At 50.4% G+C, this 19,077-nt stretch overlaps 2 protein-coding genes across 2 annotated transcripts; one reads left to right on the top strand and one right to left on the bottom strand.

Annotated features, from left to right (window-relative positions):
* Nucleotides 1–2,332: 2,332 nt before the first annotated feature.
* Nucleotides 2,333–10,942, bottom strand: NPM2 (nucleophosmin/nucleoplasmin 2). Its single transcript, XM_074939997.1, has 9 exons — nucleotides 10,608–10,942; nucleotides 8,805–8,888; nucleotides 7,358–7,443; nucleotides 6,243–6,362; nucleotides 5,348–5,441; nucleotides 4,590–4,723; nucleotides 3,807–3,835; nucleotides 3,271–3,307; nucleotides 2,333–2,660 (listed from the first exon to the last, which is right to left on the bottom strand). Exons 1-9 carry the CDS (start codon nucleotides 10,675–10,677, stop codon nucleotides 2,616–2,618), a joined length of 699 nt encoding a protein of 232 aa, XP_074796098.1. The 5' UTR covers nucleotides 10,678–10,942; the 3' UTR covers nucleotides 2,333–2,615.
* A 1,780-nt stretch (nucleotides 10,943–12,722) lies between these two features.
* PBDC1 (polysaccharide biosynthesis domain containing 1) lies at nucleotides 12,723–18,743 on the top strand. Its single transcript, XM_074939949.1, has 6 exons — nucleotides 12,723–12,823; nucleotides 14,390–14,455; nucleotides 15,740–15,799; nucleotides 17,081–17,221; nucleotides 18,013–18,124; nucleotides 18,447–18,743. Exons 1-6 carry the CDS (start codon nucleotides 12,758–12,760, stop codon nucleotides 18,566–18,568), a joined length of 567 nt encoding a protein of 188 aa, XP_074796050.1. The 5' UTR covers nucleotides 12,723–12,757; the 3' UTR covers nucleotides 18,569–18,743.
* Nucleotides 18,744–19,077: the final 334 nt, after the last annotated feature.

Here is a 19,077-nt window from a genome sequence, read left to right as displayed (position 1 = left end):
AAGGGGCCCCTATTTAGCTCCCCTCCTGCAGATGCAGTGCAGGGGGGGAGGGGGGAGACCAACTACTGCGGGAGCAGCTAGGCAGAGACCACCTTTTAGACAGCCCCTTCCCCACAGCGCTTCTGCTGCACATTCCATGCAGGACAGCAAGGGGGCTCAGTCAGGCTGAGCGGCAAGGTTTGTGCACAGCCCCGTGGGATCAGAAGTAGGCCAGGGATGGCTGAGGGGCAGGCTGCCCTCTCGTGGGGGGTCCCCATCCCTGGTAGGAGAAGCCCTTGCATTAGGCAGATGGCACCCAGCCAGCATAGCCCCATGTGCACATTGCTCACTCTGCAGTCCCTTCCCTTTGTACCGCTCCCAGGTAGGTCATGTCTGCTGGCTGCCAGTGCAGCCCCACGGCCCTGGGCACAGACTGGCCTCTGGTGCCTGCCAAGCAGCAGAGGCTGCCCTGTCTCCTCACTGCCATGTTCCCTGTTCTAGGTGTCGTATTTCCTAGCTGCACAGACTGGCAGCCCATGTGAAAGGCTGGCATACCCCACACTGACCTCAGTCTATGGCTGTAGCAGATGCTGCCCCAGGTCTTGACAAAGATACAGGCGAGAAAAATCTAGGTTATTAATAGTCTGAGCTGGCTCCCGGGGGTAGAAGGAAGCTGGCAGACTAGGAGAGAGAGGGGAGTCTGCCCTAGCAGCCTCTAGTCACCACCTGAGCAGAGACCAGTGCCATCTCTGGGGCTCTAGCCTGGCAGGGTAGGGTGACATTTCTGAACAAGCATAGGTGCTGGAACGAGGGGTGCTGGGGGGTACTGCTGCCCCCCTGACTTGAAGTGGTTTCCATCATATGCAGGATTTGCAGTTTGATTCAAGGGCTCTCAGCACCCCTGTGAAAAAGGCTGGCTCCCTGCCATGAGCTGGTTCAGGATCAGAACTGGAGTGAGTTTGAGGCTATGCATTGTTACCAAAGCAGATGGGATCTCTCCACGGAAAATGAGAGAGATATACAGCCGCTCACTTAGCCAGCATCCCTGCACAGCCAGAGATGCCGTCCCAGTCTCACTGGGCTCGGAAAGAGCTGGCAGATGTTCATTCGCCCATGAAACTGCATTCCATGCTCCACAGAGAGCTGGGAGACCGCCCCCCCCCCCCCCAAACCTCTTTGCTGCTGAGCTCTTTCCTTTTGTGGTGCTGTCCTCTGCAGCACCAGAGCAGTACTACGCTGCGGGAGAGAGCGGCCTCTTGGGCTACTTGCCTTTTGCCACAGCTGATCAAGCTGCTTTGCAGGTCAGGACTCCAGCCCAGGAGGCTGGAAGCTATTTCTCATCCTGAAGAGGACGGGTCTAGAAGATTTAGCTTGGGCTTTTGGAGCATGCAGCAGGAGAGCTGTCAATGGCTAATCAGCAGTTTCTACGGGGTGTTCAAGGTGTCTTACACTGACCTGCTGTTGTTCACGCAGGTCATGCCCCTCCACTTGATTTGAAGGGGGAAGTCTTAGGTAGTCTCATCACGTGACCCAATACAAGCTGGGCAATTGTCCCGACAGCAGAACACCCACTGCTGTTGCTGGTTTGGTAGATGACCTGCAGCTGAAGCATTAAGGCCTCACCTTGCTGTCATTGTGTCTGAAAACCTCTTACCAACTATGCCTGCAAATCCCAGGCTATGGGGAGATAGTGGGACATGGACGGATCCAAGGTGTGCAGCCAAGACTAGACTATGGCTAGAATTTGAAGCTGCTGAAGGAGGAAAATCTGACACTAGTTGTGGGGCCTGAGTCCATCCTGAAATTCTGGCTTTGGCTCCTTGGAGGCTCTTGCTGTGTCCAGAGGTGCCCCACCTTCTTCCAGGCTTAAGAAAGTGAAACCCAGGGTGCAAAATAAAAGGCCCTTTATTTTTTTTCTAAAGACATTTACAGAAAACAGCAGCAAAAAAATCTCTCTGGTCTCTTCTGTACTAGGTCCTAGAAGGCAAGGGGAAACAGAAGTCAGATCATAGCATGGTATAAGGGCAAAGTCCTGGAGCACTTCTGTGCCAGATGAGTTCTCTGGAGACAAGTCACTAGTCTGTGCCTCCCACAAAGTTACCTTGGCCCACAGATCGATTCCAGTTGGTTCAGAGCCAGTGCACAGTAGGGACATTTGGGTAGCTTCAGAGCAGCGAACGACACAGTAAGTCAGAGCCTGGGAGTCCTACCTCTAAGCTCCATGCATAGGCTGCTAGACCATTTTGCTGGCAGCTAGATACTATGCCAGTAGCTTCCTGCCTGAAGGATTCTACCTTGTGTATTATCCCGGTGTGTTGTAATCCTTAGTCCTCTCCCTAAATACCCTTCCCCAATTAGGTGGCGTTTGATTCGCCCGTTTCCCACACAGCACCACGAGCTGTAGCATGGGGCCTCCAGCATTTGCTCCAAGAGGACAACGGCGTATCCAGACGCTTATGGTTCCTCTAGCCTCTGCATGCCTGGGGAACTTGGGACACGCTATTGGTCTCTCCGTGGCAGTACAGCCATCAGCTCTCACCTCCGTAGCAAAGCCTCATCTTGGTGGCTTGCTCGACTCAGCCAGCCTGGGGTTTGCAGAACAGCCTTACCTCGTAGACCCCTCGCTGCAGATCAGTCTATTTCTTCACTGCCGGCTTTCTCCCTCTGCCAGCTCCTCTTCCCTGCAAAGGGAACGAAGCGAGGCTATGGCTTTAGAGTAGCATGGGCCAGTGGCTAGGCACCCCCAGATTCCATGGCACCTACTCACTAGGCCAAGGTGTTAATGCAGAGCTACTCTGCATTGCTCCCACAACAGCACATGGCAAGTGATTAGACATTAGAACTAGACCACAAGAGCTAATTCGCGAGCGTGCAGATCTAAGCCCAGGTTTAGTTATCCATATGCCTGTCAGTTATTTTTCCTGCCAGGGTCATGTTTTCATGTTTGACTGTCTGCCCTATTTCAGGGTAGTGGCATGTGACAGGCACCCACCAGCTCCTACAATATTTGGTACTCATTTTTTAAGCACGTGATTTAGATAGACTGAGTCATTTGCGGAGTGACTTTTTAACCTTTGACTAATACTAGTCAACCAGCGAAGCAGAGATAAAGCAGCCACAGATGAAATGGAAACACGAGCCCCATGCAGAGCAGAGGGACAGCTTTAAAAGCCACCTTTGCTTCAGAAGAGACTTCCACAGAGAAACGTTTCTCAAGCCAGTATTAATGCTATTCATGTTTCTCCCTCCGTTTGTCCCAAGGGGCACAGAGATCACTGCTTGGCTTCTTACCTTGCTGGGAAGGACATCATCATCAGAAGGAACACTGCTGTTCAGAAGAGAAGGGAAGAGAAGCGTTGAGATTAGATTCACTCCTGGAAACTCATGCCAGAAGTTCACAGATCTACCTACAGGTACTGAGCTTCTGCCTCTCCCTGGGACAATCCAGCTGTTAGTGTTTAGGTTTTAGCATGAAGCTACTTAACCCTAACAGATGGCTTTGGGCACGTGTGACGGGGACAAGGGCATGCCAGCGTTCCTCTGGGATTTCCCATAGCAGTTCACAGGACAGTTATCCCTTTGCTATTTACCAGATTTCAGTACCAGTGCAGCACTGCCGGGACTAGCCAAAAGGCTGTTATCTCCCATAGACCTGGAGGTTAGTCAATGTCACTGTGTTTCCTGGCCTATGGAATTCTAGTCCCCTCTTGCCATGAGATCCTTAGCTTCTACCTGTGCCAGAGATCGGTCAGGCGGTATCCCCACCATCTCGTCTAGAGGGTGCTATCCAGAATCTGACTGTCTCCCGCACCATTGATTATACTCACTTCTCTTCCTCTTTCTCCATCTTCTTCTTCTGGGAAGAAGAAAGATTGAGTTAAATTTGACGAGGCTAGCACAAGGTCTAAATGACAGGTGGAGAGAGGATGTTCTTTTGAACTGCCAGAGCATAATTCTCTAGAGTAGGAAGAATTGTGTAGCTTGTCCCTACCACAGGAAAATGGGTTATTGCACAGGCATAGATTAGCTGTAGCAGCAAGAAAACTGTCCATCTATGTGGGACTTTCCCAGGTGAAGGGAGGGGTCCAAGCACCATATAATACATTCCAGAGATAGCAGGGACTTGGAAGCTATATGCCCACCACTGAAATGCAGCCACCTCTGGGCTACAGCAGAGCTATTAAACCCTCAGCAATACTATGCAACAGGTTAGGGCAGCAGCATCGAAGGATGGGGTATTCATTTGACAGTGGGGGTGCAGGAAGGAGAGGTTAGGGAGCAGAACATTACATATAGTTAGCTACACTAATACCCCCAGGACTCTTGGGGACAGGAATACAGTCTTCAGTGGCCACAAGCACTCAGGAGTCTCATGCTGGAGAGATCACCTCCAGCAGAACATCAGCCACTTCTCAGGGTTCACTGGGTGAGCCAGCAAGATTCCGCTAGGCCCAGGAGACGAGTTCACTCTACTCTCTCCCTGGTCACCTCCACACCCAGGGACAGATTCAGAACCAACAGGTTCACCAGGGAATTAGTGGTGCCGCCAGGGAGGAATTGGGCTATGTGACCGACAGTGGTTGCTCCTAGCTTGACGGTTTCTGCAGTACCTTGGCAATGCTACCCTGCTTGTTGGAAGCTGGATGCTTGATGGCTTTGGGGGGAGAATCCTCCCGAGATTCTTCTTCCTCTGCCACTTCCTCCTCTTCCTCCTCCTCCTCATCCCAGGAGAGATCTGGTACCACTGCAAAGCAGAGCAGCCTTGGCTCAGAGCTGTTCACACACCCTTAGAGCAGCTATACATGCTGCTGCCTGTATTGGGGGACTCACACACTTGGTTTTATTCGGGGCCCTGTTAGAGCGAGCCCGAGAAGCTGCAGTCAGTTGTGGCAGAAGTGCTCCCCATTCCAAGGGGAGGGAGTCCTGACGCTAACTTGAACCAATTTTGGCCCCGTTGCGAACTTAGGTTGCCACACAACTCAAGTGACCTAGATGTGTCGCTGAGGGTTAGTGGCTTCTTGGTAGGAGTGGGAGTCTTTAGAAGTAGCCACTATCCCCAGAGCACACCTGCCAGCCATCCTGCCTAAAGGAAAGGGTAGGGCAGAGGGAAGAGAACCTGTGGTTAAGAGGCATGCAGTGCCCCTGCTCCGACAGTGGGACGTTGTGCCCTTCCCGTGTCTGGAGATGGGGGAAAGTCACTGAATTCCCAAGGGGGCCAAAATAGGCACTGGCCCTGGGGTAGGCCTTGGACATCCTCTAGGGGGCAGAGTAGATCCCTCAAGTGCAGCTCCCATTGGAGCCAATGGGCATTGCATTACGTTTACACCAGGCTCAGATCCCCTCTTCCCACCTCGCACCGTTCGCTTACATGTAACATGTTGTCCGGTGATGTAGACGGGGCCAGAGCCAGCTCTCAGCCTGAAGGTGACAGGAGGAGTCAGCTCAACCCCCACCATGGTGGCCTGGAAGAGATTAAGGTCACAGGTTATATGGGCCTTCAGCTTTCCCCCTCATCCTCCTGCACTGCCCACAGACACAAGTGCCCTAGCCTGCCGGTAGGTTCCCCTATGCTTTTCCCCTCCTAGGAGAGACTAGGGCTAGTTAATTTAGAGACAACACAGGACTTGGTTTATGCACGGCTGAGCATTATCAGTGCTGGATTTTCAGTGTCCTGGCCTGTTGGGAAAGCTACCATCTCCCCAGTGGTGGTCTTTGTAAGCTCTTCAGGGCAAGGATTGAACTGCCTAGAAGGGCTGTTAGCTGGGAAAGTCATCATGTATTGCTGACTCACTGGCCAGCAGGGAAGCAGCAGTGTCTGGCTGATAACAGGTTATGCTGCACTCAATTAGAAGCTATACCTGGAAAGCAGGTGTGCTTTGAGGCCCGACAGGATCTGAGAGCAGGTCTTCAGGAGGAAGGGGACGTGAAGGCACGCTTATTTTGCCAGGGGCCGAAGGCTGAGAGGGTGCACTCAGCCTTCAGCTCATGCATTTTTCCCCTCTCGAAATGGCTGTTGCCACATCAAGCTTCCCTTTGCTATTTCAACCTGTCCACTGCCCAGGGCAACATCTGGGTTTGCTCCAAGTCTGGCCTTTTCTAGTGAGCTGAGCCAAGCTGCAGGGTTCTGTCCACAAGCCATTCAGATCTTGTGTTTTTGTTCAGGCCCATCTCTGGTTGGGCTTTATGCTTGATCAGAGCTAACCCCAGTTCAGTGTCGTCCCCCCCACCAGAGTCCTTGAAGAGACTGATGAGTGGGCACTCACCATTGGCAGTACTGAAGGTTTCAGAGTAGCTAGGGGCACAGGCGTGGTGTCCTGGCTGTCCTCGGCAGGTACAATCTCCACAACATTGAACTCATCTTTAGCTTTTTCTCCTAGGCAGATCTTTGGGTGAAAGCATGAGTCATCAGCACCCCTTTAGTGGCAGAACTCCAGCAACATCCCTGAAAGCACCAACTCTAGACTTCTCCCCCCGCCAAACTCCAGACCTGGGAAGGAGGGTTCCAGACAAGCCTATAGGGCTCTAGCCTAGGGTTGGCCCCATCCAGGTTCTCAGGACCATCCCTCTGGGGTTGCTGTCCCAGGAAATCTGGGAGGGTGCTCCTTACACCCTGCCAGCTGTCCAGTTTTATGAGCTCAGGTGGTGTCTTGGTATTTTGGGTCTCAGAGGTGGCAACCTTACTAAAGCCTATAAGCCAACAAGGAAGACGCTGCTGCTGCTCATTAGAGCTCCAGCACACTTTCTGCCAGGCCCAAGGGCGAGTGGGCTTCCTCGACTGATCAGGGCGGCCATTTACCCTGGCAGAGATCAGGGGTGGGAGAATTAGGGCCTATCTTCAACCCAGGGAGGAGTCACCCAGCACAGGCTGCTCTTCCACGGCAGCCCTTGTGGACATGAACACAGGAGCAGACAGTGGGACACAGAGCATAGATACGCCTCTGCAAAACATGCCCCTCCTTTCTATGGCTGGAGCAGGCCAGCCTTGTAGGAACTGGTTGCACTGAATGGACTTGGGCAGGCTGGCCTGGTGGCAGTGCCCTTTGAATTGCCAGGCAGAGACCCATGGTACAGGTGCTATCGGACTAGTAGCGTCCACAAGCATGAATGAGTGCACTGCCCCAGGCAAGGGAATAATGAGGCCGTTCTCTTCTGTCCCTGCAAGGTTTGCATGCCAGATGGCTCCAGGAGTGGGACTGGTCATATCTGAACATCATGGTACCTAGATTAGGGGTCTTCTGTTCTGCTCCATGTCCTTATATTAGCTTCCAAGGCCAGCTTCTTGCTCTTGCTGAGCCTGTGCTCAGCTACCCACTTCAAACACCAGCACCCACACCCTGCCCGATAACCCTCTACGGGCAAGGGCAGGCCAGGTACTCACGGTCCGCAGGGCCAGCTGCTGCTCATACTTCCATTCGTCTGGGATCTTGAACGTATAGGTTTGCGTCTCATGGTTTAGTTCACATCCTGTGAAGGCAGAGGCCCCATCAGGTCCGCTCTGCCCACTGCCCGCCCTGTTCTCAGCGGAGATAGGGCTGAGTCACGTCTAGGTGGAAGTGTCAAAGACGGTGCTTCCACCACACCTCCTTTTTGGTAAGGGGTAGGAGAAGAGACAGGAGAGAAGCCGCTAATACATAAGTGCCCCAAACTAGAGGCAGGAGTTTGGCTCCCCAAAGCATCCCTCTGCTTCTTGCTCCTGTCAGGCAGGTTGATATTAGAGCCAGAACACTGTCCCATGGAGCGGCCACAGGTATTGACCAACTGGAGCCAAGAGATGCGTAAGACGCAGGGGAAGAGTTCACTTCCTAAGAGATTATGGTGGGAGAAGGAGAATCGGATGGCCGTTTAAGGCGGTACGAAGTAATTTGACTGCTCAACTCAGAGACTAAAGAGGAGACGGTACGGAGATGATTTTCAGGCAGATGGCTGTCCTGATGCTAAGCACAACAAGCTAAGCACATCCTCATCTCCAGAGGAGCACACTCTCCAGATAACTACCACTGGAGCGTGCCTCCAGAGGGGCAGGTTCTCAAGGGTTCCAGTTACTTGGTTGGTCACCGAGAGGCAGACACTCACCGCCCCTTGGAAGTGTGGTTTCATTTCAGCCAAGGGCTGTGGTTGTCAGGGGAGCCATGCAAGACACTCCCCGAAATAGCCCAAAGCCACCTAGTTATTACAGCTTATATTGCAGTAGCACAGAGGCTGTAGTCAGGCCCTGTTGTGCTAGGCACTGTACAGGAAGACAGAGGGTCCTCCCTGCCCTCCTGCATTTGTAGTCTAGACCAGTGGTTCTCAACCTTTCCAGACTACTGTACCCCTTTCAGGCCTTTGCTTTGTTTTGCCTACCCTAAGTTTCACCTCACTTAAAAACTACTTGCTTACAAAATCAAATGTAACAATACAAAAGTGTCCCAGCACACTAGTACTGAGAAATTGCTGACTTTCTCATTTTTACCATATAATTAAACATAAATTGATTGGAATTAAATATTGTACTTACATTGCAGTGTATAGTATACAGAACAGTATAAAGTCATTGTCTGTATGATATTTTAGTTTGTATGGACTTTGCTAGTGCTTTCTACGAAGCCTGTTGTAAAACCAGCCAAATATCTAGATGAGTTGATGTACCACCTGGAAGACCTCCGCCTATACCCCTGGTTGAGAACCACTGGTCTAGGCAACAAGATGCAACAGGTGGACACAAACAAGCAGATGGGAGGCAGGACAAGTCAATGGAAACGTATTTCAGCTGCATTCATGGCTCTTAGTCACAGTATACACAGCAATTATATCCTCAGAAACAGTCATGAGAGACAGGTTCTTACCCCAGATTAGAGACACTGGCTTCTCAGATTTACTGTTGCTGTTGGCACTACTGTTAAGAGCCATGGTTCCTAGGATTTGCTTTGCTGGGAAGGAAGAAGACATTACTCAGAGTGTAGTCTTTACTAAGCTAGAAAACTTTGCAACAGCCCCACTGATATAGGATTTAAGTTTTCCACAGAGTTTAGGCCAGAAAGAAACATTAGATCTTTTAGTCTGACCCCCTGTATCATACAGGCCATTCAGTTTTTACCCAGTTACCCCAGTATTGAACTCAATAATTTAGGTTTGACTAAATTCTGTCTGGATCTGAAGAATATACCATTCCCATCACAGTTTTTCCCAATGGTTAATACCCTCACTGTTCATTTGTGCCTTGTTTCCAACTGGAATTTTTCTGGCTTCAGCTTCCAGTCATTGGGTCTTGTTATGCCTTTCTCCACAGGATTATAGGCTCTGAGGACCTCGTATTTTCTCCCCATGACATTACTTAAACACTAATCAAGTTACCGCTCAATCTTCATTTTGATAAACTAAAAGAGATTGAGAGACTCAAAGAGCACAAGAGACATTTTCCAGCCCTCAAATCAGTATGGCTCTTTTCTGCACCATTTCTAGTTTTTTCCAACAACCCCTCCCCCCATTTATTTTGGAAGTTTTAAAAAGTTTACAAATCCTTGCCAGGTAACTATCAGAAACAAAAACAATCATTGTAAAAGTGAACTTTTGTTTAGAGAGACATAATCCAAGGATAGAATCACCAGATCTCTGTTTAACAGGGTGTTACCATATTACAGAGTGAGCATCATTACACCCATGTCATTTCTAGTGATTTTATTAAATTGAGCAAAATCTCTGTATGCACCTTTTTAACACTAGAACTGGACACTTAAACACATTGGCGTTTAGCCAGGGCACCAGCAATTCTTTGCGGCAGGATCATGACAAACTGTAGTAGCCATTGTTTATTAACAGAGTAAAACAAGAGCAACAAAGGGTCCAATCCCAAACACACAGGGTCCGATTGTAAGTGGTGCCAAGCAACTATAGAGCAGATGGCTTTCAAGCAGAGTTGAGGGTGCTCCTCAGCAGCCCAAGAAGTCAGATCCTTAACCTCAAGAGCATTGCTATTGACTTCAACAAGACTGCTCACCCTGGCCCGCATTTATCACAGCCACTGAGATACAGCAAGAGACTCATCTCTTTCATTGCTTGCTAAGAGGGAGTTACTCTGCTGGTCTAATGAAATCAGAGCCCTGCTTTCCCCCAGCACTGGCAAGATACAGTTTCATAGCATCACTGTTGTGTCCCCAGTTATTGCTAGGGGATACCCTCTCCAAACATCACAGTGTTGTGAGCCTAATCCCTTTGAGTTCCTACAGCAATCCTACCACAACATCCTGAGCACTAGCCACACATAAGAGGACAGCAAATCTCTGCTTCCAGGAGACATTTAGGACACACAATACAGTACCCTCGGGTTACATCTCTCCCAAGGACATAGACCTTGCTAACTGCCAGAGGAAGCTTTACAGGAAAAATAAGTGTTTGCTAACATTTGTATTTGATAACTCACTTACCGAGCACCACCTCACTCACACAACATAAAACAGTCTGCTAAAGGACTGGCACTAGCACCCCCTGCAAACAGAGACCTAGCCCCTCAAGCCGCTTATAAAGTCAGATCAGGTGAGTGGGGTCAATACTTCACCCAATCAGCCTCAGTCTTGTTGCTAGAAGCTGAAATGTGGCCTTAAGGAGGAACAGCCCTTTCCCTCCAAGGAGAGAAAGTTCCACAAGCTCACCCTGGCCGAATGCAACCGTGGAAATCAAATCTTGGTCCTTAGCATCTAGCACGTCCACAGCACTTTTCATGTTGCAAATGCGTCACAGATACTAATGAGCGAAAGAAACCCACTGATCAAAATCCCAGGTCTCCCACAAGAAGGGAATGTATAGAAATCAGTCAAGGCCTCAGTCCTGTCAGCTGATCTTCATGTGAGCGAGAGTCTGTTTGTGTGGAGAAGGTTGCAAGATCCAGGCCAGTAAGTCACTTCTTTCCTCATTTAGAAAATGAGCCCAGAATCAGCTATGCCGAAGTCAGAGGGACTCTAGGCTGTTTGCAGCGGTGTAACTTTTGTAGTCCACTAGTTATGATGTTGGACTAGAAGACTTGAGTTCTAATCCTGACTGTGGTGCTGTGTGAGTTTAGGTAAGTCACTTTTTGTCTCTCCTACCAGTTGTCTGTCGTGTTTATTTGGACTTTGAGCTCTTCGGGGCAGGAGCTGGTTCATACAATGTATGTATACAGCTGCAAGCATAATGGTCTGGGTTTGGAGCCCCTAAGCCCCCCTGTAAAACCACTAACAGGTGACAGTAATACTGAGATTGTAAACTCACTGAGTCAGGGGCTGTTTTTATTTTTATTGAATGGCACCAAACAACACATAGTAATAATAATAATTGTGTCCAAGAGTTTGGTCAAAACAGCACCTTATGGGAGCTACACTGTTGAACTGAGCAAAGCCCTAGGAATAGGGTGACTATATTTCCCCAAGTGAAATGTGACTGGCTGGCCTGAGGGACTCCCTATCCCCTTCTCCCTCCACCCCCACACGGGGCTGGCCCCAGGGGACCCCACCATGGTGCCGCTCTCCCAGACCCCCGTGAATGTTCTTCCACGCCCCCCTATGGGGGATGCCTAGAACAGGGCTTAAAAAGGGGACTGTCCCAGCCAAAACAGGACATATGGTCACCCTGCCTAGGAATAGGGCTTGGTATGGAAATTGCTTGTACAGAACCAGCATAGCTTTGTATAGTGTGGTTACAGAGATTGCATGGGAATTATGACATACTTGATTTTTGTAGGTCTCACAAAAACAATGGATGTTGGGCAGTGCTTAATTTCTAATGAAAGAGATGCTGGAGCTTAAGCAATTTTTTTTTTCCTTTCATAACTGATGCGGCAAGCTGAGGTGCCGGGGCTACGAACTACCAAGGTTTAGAGGTGCCGGGGCTTAGCCTTGGCATGGACTGGCACAAATTAAGCCCTGCTGTGGGGATCCTTTGCTATGCTTCCTTTTGGTTAGTTCTCAGCAGCAGAGTGGGTGGGTTAGACATTTCAACACAAGGGAATATTCTTCTCCCATAAAAATGGAGAAGACTGTGGAATTTGGGCCTGAATTTCGACAGCAAACGGCTCTGTACTTTGCAAAAGGTCCAGCCACATTAGGGAAGAAATACCGGCTTTGTAATTTACCGGTATGTGTGTCTGAGAGAACCCTGCTCGCGGGTGCGTGATTGCCTTCTGCAAGTCAAAGGAAGCAATTGCAATTAATACAACTGCAGGTACTGAGAGTCAGGCGTAGCCCACCTGGTACAGGCCAGTGTTTGGGGATCAGAAGTACGGGGATAGAAAGCAAGGTAGGTTTGAAGAGGTGCCGTGGCTAGTGCACTGGCTTAGGATTTAAGAGAGACAAGTTCTAGACCAGCCTCTGCTGCTGGGTAACTTTGGGCCAGTCCATTTCGCAGCTCTTTGCCTCAGTTTCCCTATCTGTAAAATGGGGATAATGGGACCGCCCTCCTTTGTAAAGTGCTCTGAGCCTGACTGCTGGAAAATGCTCCCCACCAGCTGGGTGCTATTATTCTTATTAAGGTGGGAGAGGGACCCTGGTGTCCTGGGGGGAGGTTCCTGGGATGTGGGCAGGACTGGGACCTTGGGGTCCTCGGGACAGGGCTGGGGGCCCCAGGCTGTGATGCGCCGGAGCTGCCGCCAGAGGGAGCCAGGGGGCGCCGCAATACCACGCAGGCATCTGCCCAGCAAGAAGCGCGTTAGGCACTCCCCCTCCTGCGCATGCGCCCTTCCCGGCATGCTTCCACGCCTCCGAGCGCGGCTGTGCGCATGCTCAGTGACCACCCTGGCCGGGCAGCTTCCGCTGGGGGCGGAAGGGGGACGATGGAGGGTCAGAGGTCACAGGTCACAGGCAGCATGGCCGCTGCAGGGGCCCGCCTGGGAGCCCGGGTGAGGAGAAGCGGGTCCGAGAGCGCCGGGGGGGAGGGGGAAGGTTTGCTGATGGCGGGGGGGGGAGTTGAGCTCCGGGGGGGGAGGGGGAAGGTTTGCTGATGGCGGGGGGGGGAGTTGAGCTCCGGGGGGGGAGGGGGAAGGTTTGCTGATGGCGGGGGGGGGGAGTTGAGCTCCGGGGGGGGGGAGGGGGAAGGTTTGCTGATGGCGGGGGGGGGGAGTTGAGCTCCGGGGGGGGGGAGGGGGAAGGTTTGCTGATGGCGGGGGGGGGAGTTGAGCTCCGGGGGGGGGAGGGGGAAGGTTTGCTGATGGCGGGGGGGGGGAGTTGAGCTCCGGGGGGGGGGAGGGGGAAGGTTTGCTGATGGCGGGGGGGGGAGTTGAGCTCCGGGGGGGGGAGGGGGAAGGTTTGCTGATGGTGGGGGGGGGGGGAAGGTTTGCTGATGGCGGGGGGGGGAGTTGAGCTCCGGGGGGGGGAGGGGGAAGGTTTGCTGATGGCGGGGGGGGAGTTGAGCTCCAGGGGGGGTAGGGGGAAGGTTTGCTGATGGCGGGGGGGGGGAAGGCTTGGTGATGGGGGGGCAGGTTTGATGGGGGGGTCGAGCTCCGGGGGGGGGAGGGGAGTCTAGCTCTGGGGGGTTAGGGGGAAGGTTTGCTGATGGCGGGGGGGGGGAGTCGAGCTCTGGGGGGGGAGGGGGAAGGCTTGGTGGTGGGGGGGCAGGTTTGATGGGGGGGTCGAGCTCCGGGGGGGGGAGGATCTGGTTCGATGATGCGGGGGGGTCGAGCTCCGGGCGGGGTTGGGGGAAGTTTAAAGTGTGTGTGTGAGGAGGGGGCGGGTTGCAGATGCTAAGTAGGGGAGAAGCCCTGGGGATGGATTTAGAGTCCTGGTGATTATGAAGCCCTTGAAAGGAGGGGGACACAGTCCTGGTTGTGGGGGCGCATGGGGCTGCAGAGCCCTTGTAAGTAGGGTTCATGGTGAAACAAAGGCTTTATGGGGGGATAGAACCTTTGAAGGGCAGAACGGGGAGTTTGTTGCCTCACAGGAGCACCGAGGGGGGAGTTGTCTCCTCGGGCGCTGTCCTTATGTCACATCCCTGTTTTTGCTCTGTAGGTGAATTTTCATTGTGTCTAACTGGGGCTGAGCCCCACAGTGCCCTGTAACCCCTTAGGCACTAGAAGGGAGAGCATAATGTGTACCTCCATCTGCCCCCCCTCCCTCTGGACATCATCCAGGCATAGACTAGCTTTGCATGTATGTGTGGGTCTCGGGGGACGGGGACTGCTCTTTGCAGTGAGGAGTAAAAGGAGTGCATGCCCTGTACAACTGCCGTTTGCTTTTATGTTACGCCCTTTCCCCCTCCTTTGTGAATTATAAACTCTTCAGAGCAAGGATTTTGTACAGTCTTCTGCACCCTGATGATGCTTGTTTGACTCCTTCAGGATACAGATTCGCCATTTGGTTGTGCTTATTTGTTTCAATACAACTTAAACCCACCCCACGTTCTCTTTATTTCTTTGTGTGTTTCCAGTTGTGGCTGTAACAGCAGCCATCTCTCTTTGTTTCACGTGCAGGGAGCCGGTGAAGCTGTGGCAGCAGCCCATGCATTGTCCCCGCCAGCTGAAGCCTATGGCAATGATGTGAGTATCCCCAGAGAGGGCATTGGTGAGGGGCCAATAGGGCCGTCTTTCTGCAGGGCCAAGAAAGGTGTTGAATAGGAGCAGCACTTAGTTCTACGTTCATTGATGTGTAGTTGTTACCTCATGAAACTGAGACCTCAGGGGTATTTGACCTCCGAGTTGTTCCAAGCTGTTGCCTGAAAGCGTGTACTCCAGGTTTTTTAAACTTCCCAGTCCTTGTGTTTGATGCTATCTCAAATGAATACAAAGAATCACTTGTGATTGCTAAAGATCCCATAGCTTGGCAGTGTGTTTGGTGGGTAGACAGGGGGACGCTTGCCCTGTCAGTGCCCATTTGGATATGCACAGTATTTCAGTCTCCAAAGCTGTCAAATGGGCACTTCTCACCAGTGCTGTATTCACACCAGATCCCATCCCCCTGTTTTATTTGTCCCATCTAAACTCTAACATGAATAACTACAGTCTGCCTCCACTACAAATTTAAGCATGTTGAAATATGGTTGTGAAACATGGAGATGGCTAAAACCTGGTATAAAGTAGCTTATTCTTGCCTGGGTGGACAAGAAAAAACTGCTACCCATGTTAGGGAAATATGTTCTAGCCTAGGTGTGTCTGCTTATAACATTGTTCTCTAACCCAGTTATAACGTTGTCCCTGTAGGCAAGGGGGGAAAAACATGTTCAGACATGATTTGCGCTGAAACATGTAAACATTTGATTTTTGTCATGTAGATAGGGCTTAGCTTTTCCCTATGGTTTCATTTATCTGTGTTCTTTTCCACTTCCTGTCTGTTTGGCAATCCTGTACAACTACCGTACTTCCATGTAGGGTGACCAGATGTCCCGATTTTATAGGGACAATCCTGATTTTGGGGTCTTTTTCTTATATAGGCTCCTATTACCCCTCATCCCCTGTCCCGATTTTTAACATTTGCTCTCTGGTCACCCTAGTTCCATGGCTGCATTTCAGTGGTGAGAAAGTGTAATTGATGTATAGTTTGAATTGCATCTTAAATTGATAAGGCACTTTAGCATAAAAGCAGCCCTTGAATTGTATCTCCTCAGACTGATGCTACTCTTGCAGCTTTCTTCATATGCTCAACAAGCCTTCCCCTGTTTGAGACAGGAAGTGGAAAAGAACATAGACAGGAAATCATAGGGGAAACCTAAGCCCTATCTATGTTACAAAAACTGTCTGCAAATGCTTAGGTAAGGGAAGGTGCTGGACACAGAGCCAGGTCAGCATGTAAGGTGATGTCACAGCTTTTTCTCTCTTTCTCTGCAGCCCAACGTAGAAATGATCTGGGCCATGAAAGCGTATCAGCACGCTGAAGTCTATTTTAATGTAAGTCCACGGGAAATTGCTGGCCTTCTAGCATAAATAGACATGACAGTGGGGCTGAGATGGGACTAGCATGCTTCTTGGGCTTTTTCTTTTCTTTTAATAAAAATAACCCACGGGTATTATCCTTGTAATAAGCCACTACCCGACTGGCGTATTTCACAGTCTCTCCAGAGAGAGGCCTTGGACTAAAATAGCAGAAGGGGGCTCAAGGTCAGGATTGAGGGGCTTTGGCACAGCTTGTGTGGGGAGCCCAGGGCTGGAATAGCAAGGAGTGCTGTAGACACCAGAAGCCACTTTGCTTCTAGCCAATGAGTTCTCTTTTCTGTGGGCACTGGAAATGAAGACTGAGGTGTGGTAATTTTGTGAATGTGACTTGGTCAGTGAGGGGGAAGTGATTATGTATTGGCTTGTAAGATTTTTCCCTTATGAATGTATTGATCTAATAAGGGGGCTGTGAGGAAAGCAACCTAACAAATACTGGGTTGGGGAAATTACAGGACAGATTCCAAACCGAAGTTGGGTAGTGCTGAGCACTGCGGAGGGAAGGGTTAAAGTGATGGGTTCTTTAAAAAAGGGAGTGATCAAAGGACTGGGTAAGATCACAGTGCCAGTGCCTAAAGCAGGGGAAAGTGGACAGGTCCAGGTCAGATGAAGCTTGCGCCTTCTCCAGCTCCGGGGGACGGTAAGTCTCAGCATCAGGTTGAACATACATATAGACTGCTGATTGTTTTAAAGTCACTTGTACCATTTGCAGCGCTTCCAGCTTTAGCTCCCAGCAGTTTGCTCTGAAATGCTTCTGTGCTAAATAAATACTTTGCTTGAAGAAAGCTGCTTGGTTGCTGGACATCACTGTTACTGTTCCTGGAGGGAACAGAATTGCAGGGTCTGGCCCTAAGTCAGGCCTGCTGAGGTAATCACATGGGGGACTGCAGCCCAGGGCCCAGTCTGAGAAAGTGAACCACTGAGAGATGTGATTACCTGGGGCAGAGACCTGAGGGGTAGTCAGCTGTAAGTGATAGACACTCTGGGCCAGACTTTGGAAGAGCGCCCTGTACCCAGGCCAGATTGTCAGAGGAGCTCAGGTTGTTGGGTGAAGGGCTTTTGTTAAAATCTGGCTCTATAAGAGCAGGTAGCACCTGCTTTGAGATAGGGAGGGAGTGGTAACTCGGTTACCACTGTGTTTGAAAGCCCTATATATTTTTCCTCCCATTCAGCATAAATGCTCTAGTGACCCACCCCCCTGCTGCTTGTTTTGTCTCATTTAATCTGTTTCCCTTATAGCTTATTTCCTCTGTTGACCCTAAGTTCCTGAAACTTACAAAAGTTGATGACCAGATCTATGCTGGGTTTAGGAAAAGCTTTGGTGACCTCAAGATCGATGTGCTTGACCCAGAGGAGCTCAAATCCGAAGCAGCCAAAGCGGTCAGTGCTTTATATGTATGTGTAACGTCACCCTTTGGGAACTCAAACTGTCCATGATACTGGTGAGCTTCTGGCTCTGAGTGGTTGTGAGGGGGAAGTCCCTCTCTCTGTGGAGGAGACCATTTGTCTAGCCCGAGGGGAACTGGATGGTGGTATTCAACTCAAGAGTAAAACAAAAGCTAAGGTGCTTTCCGGCTGCTGTGAAAGGGGAATGGAGATTAGAGGAAAAACTCTGGCTGCCATGTAGTGCAAGCAACATGCTTGCTATTCTCTTGCACAAGTGCTCCCTGCTACCCTGAGGCTCCTCTGTTAGTACCCTGTTGTGTACTAGATTTGTACCTATAGATCTCTCGCTCCAACCTGGGGTTGCTGGCATTGCACTGTTCAGAGAGACTTTCCCAAACTGAAGCCCCCCACAATCCAGCCCTAGCCAGTGCTATTCATTGTTTCATGTTCTCTTGTGTATATAAATCTCCCCACTGTATTTTCCACTGAATGCATCCGATGAAGTGAGCTGTAGCTCACGAAAGCTTATGCTCAAATAAATGTTAGTCTCTAAGGTGCCACAAGTCCTCCTTTTCTTATTGAGGAAGCGTGGAAGTTATTCCTGAGCACCAGCTCCTTGGAGAAACCTTGGGCAGGATGTCTAGGAAACCCTGCAGTGATTCTGGCCTCTGCTCACTCTAGCTGAATCCAGTGGTCTTGCCCCAACAGTAGAGCTCCCTAGGCCATTGTAGGGAGATGAGGACAGTTCTAGAAAGAAGGCTGAAAGTTATCTTTGCTCTCTCCAGAAATGGCGCCCCTTCTGTATGCAGTTTGATGGGGTAGTTGAAGACTTCAACTATGGCACCCTGCTCCGTCTGGACTGTACTAAGGACTACACGGAAGAGAACACAATATTTGGTAAGTAAGTACCTGTGTACACCCTCCTCCTCTTCTCAGACCTGGGCAGTGTAGACATTGAGGCTTGCCAGCCCCCAGAGCATTTGGCTGGATCAGGATCTCTGGGTGCTTCCACAGTCCCTGCTGTAGAGCTGGGAAATCCTAGCTCCCAGGGCTTCCAGACCCCTTGTGTCTCTTGCCCAGGGCAGCCTACATGGCAATGCTGTGCAGGGTGGTGTGAATAAAGCTTATGTTCAAGTAAGTCTCTGCTTTGTGGATGCTGGGGTCTGTTAGGTAAATAGGTCTTAACCTGCTGTAAACAGATTTTTTTTCTTCGTTTCAGTCACCAGGATCCAGTTCTTTGCTATTGAAACAGCTCGTAACAGAGAGGGCTATAACAATGTTGTTTACAGCCATGCCACAGAAATAAAGTCTGTTGCTGTAGAGAGAGGACTATCTGCATGAGGACAGGGATGGAAATACTTTACTAGCCACGCATGGAGATGGATAGGAAAGGTGAGGAGGAAGATTCCCTGGTGCCAGGAGCATTCATATAAAGTGGACTCTTACCCAGAGGAGGGAGAAAGGCACGTGAATTCATGCTGGAGGGGATAAAGAACAAACAAGACTTGGGCTTCAATGTGAGAATTTGTCTGCGGTGCTCTTATGGCAGCATTTCTGTTATGTTAACTGCTAAGCACCCTGTAAATAAATGTTACTGTACTGTAATGGCTTAATTCCTGCTACAGGAGGTGGTTGGAATCTAGCAGAGCAAATGATCCGGGACTCTCTCCCTCTGGGGAGAGACTATGTAAATGCAAACTATTTTACAGGATAAAATACTGACATTTTTGACAGGTTTCAGAGTAACAGCTGTGTTAGTCTGTATTCGCAAAAAGAAAAGGAGGACTTGTGGCACCTTAGAGACTAACCAATTTATTTGAGCATAAGCTTTCGTGAGCTACAGCTCATCT

Source organism: Natator depressus, chromosome 26, assembly GCF_965152275.1.
Source record: "Natator depressus isolate rNatDep1 chromosome 26, rNatDep2.hap1, whole genome shotgun sequence".
NCBI lineage: Eukaryota > Metazoa > Chordata > Testudines > Cheloniidae > Natator > Natator depressus.
Note: the sequence above shows the minus strand (reverse complement) of the source record. Positions and strands in the feature narration are given on the sequence as shown.

Bases quoted from the DNA above. Each gene is read 5' to 3' on its own strand.
- NPM2 (XM_074939997.1), bottom strand. From the start codon at position 10,677: ATGAAAAGTGCTGTGGACGTGCTAGATGCTAAGGACCAAGATTTGATT. The intron at 8,889-10,607 runs GTGAGCTTGTGG...CTTCCTTCCCAG, and splicing joins CACGGTTGCATTCGGCCAGG to CAAAGCAAATCCTAGGAACC. The intron at 3,836-4,589 runs GTACTGCAGAAA...TCTTCTTCCCAG, and splicing joins AGCAGGGTAGCATTGCCAAG to AAGAAGAAGATGGAGAAAGA.
- PBDC1 (XM_074939949.1), top strand. From the start codon at position 12,758: ATGGAGGGTCAGAGGTCACAGGTCACAGGCAGCATGGCCGCTGCAGGG. The intron at 12,824-14,389 runs GTGAGGAGAAGC...TTTCACGTGCAG, and splicing joins GGGCCCGCCTGGGAGCCCGG to GGAGCCGGTGAAGCTGTGGC. The intron at 17,222-18,012 runs GTCAGTGCTTTA...TGCTCTCTCCAG, and splicing joins AATCCGAAGCAGCCAAAGCG to AAATGGCGCCCCTTCTGTAT.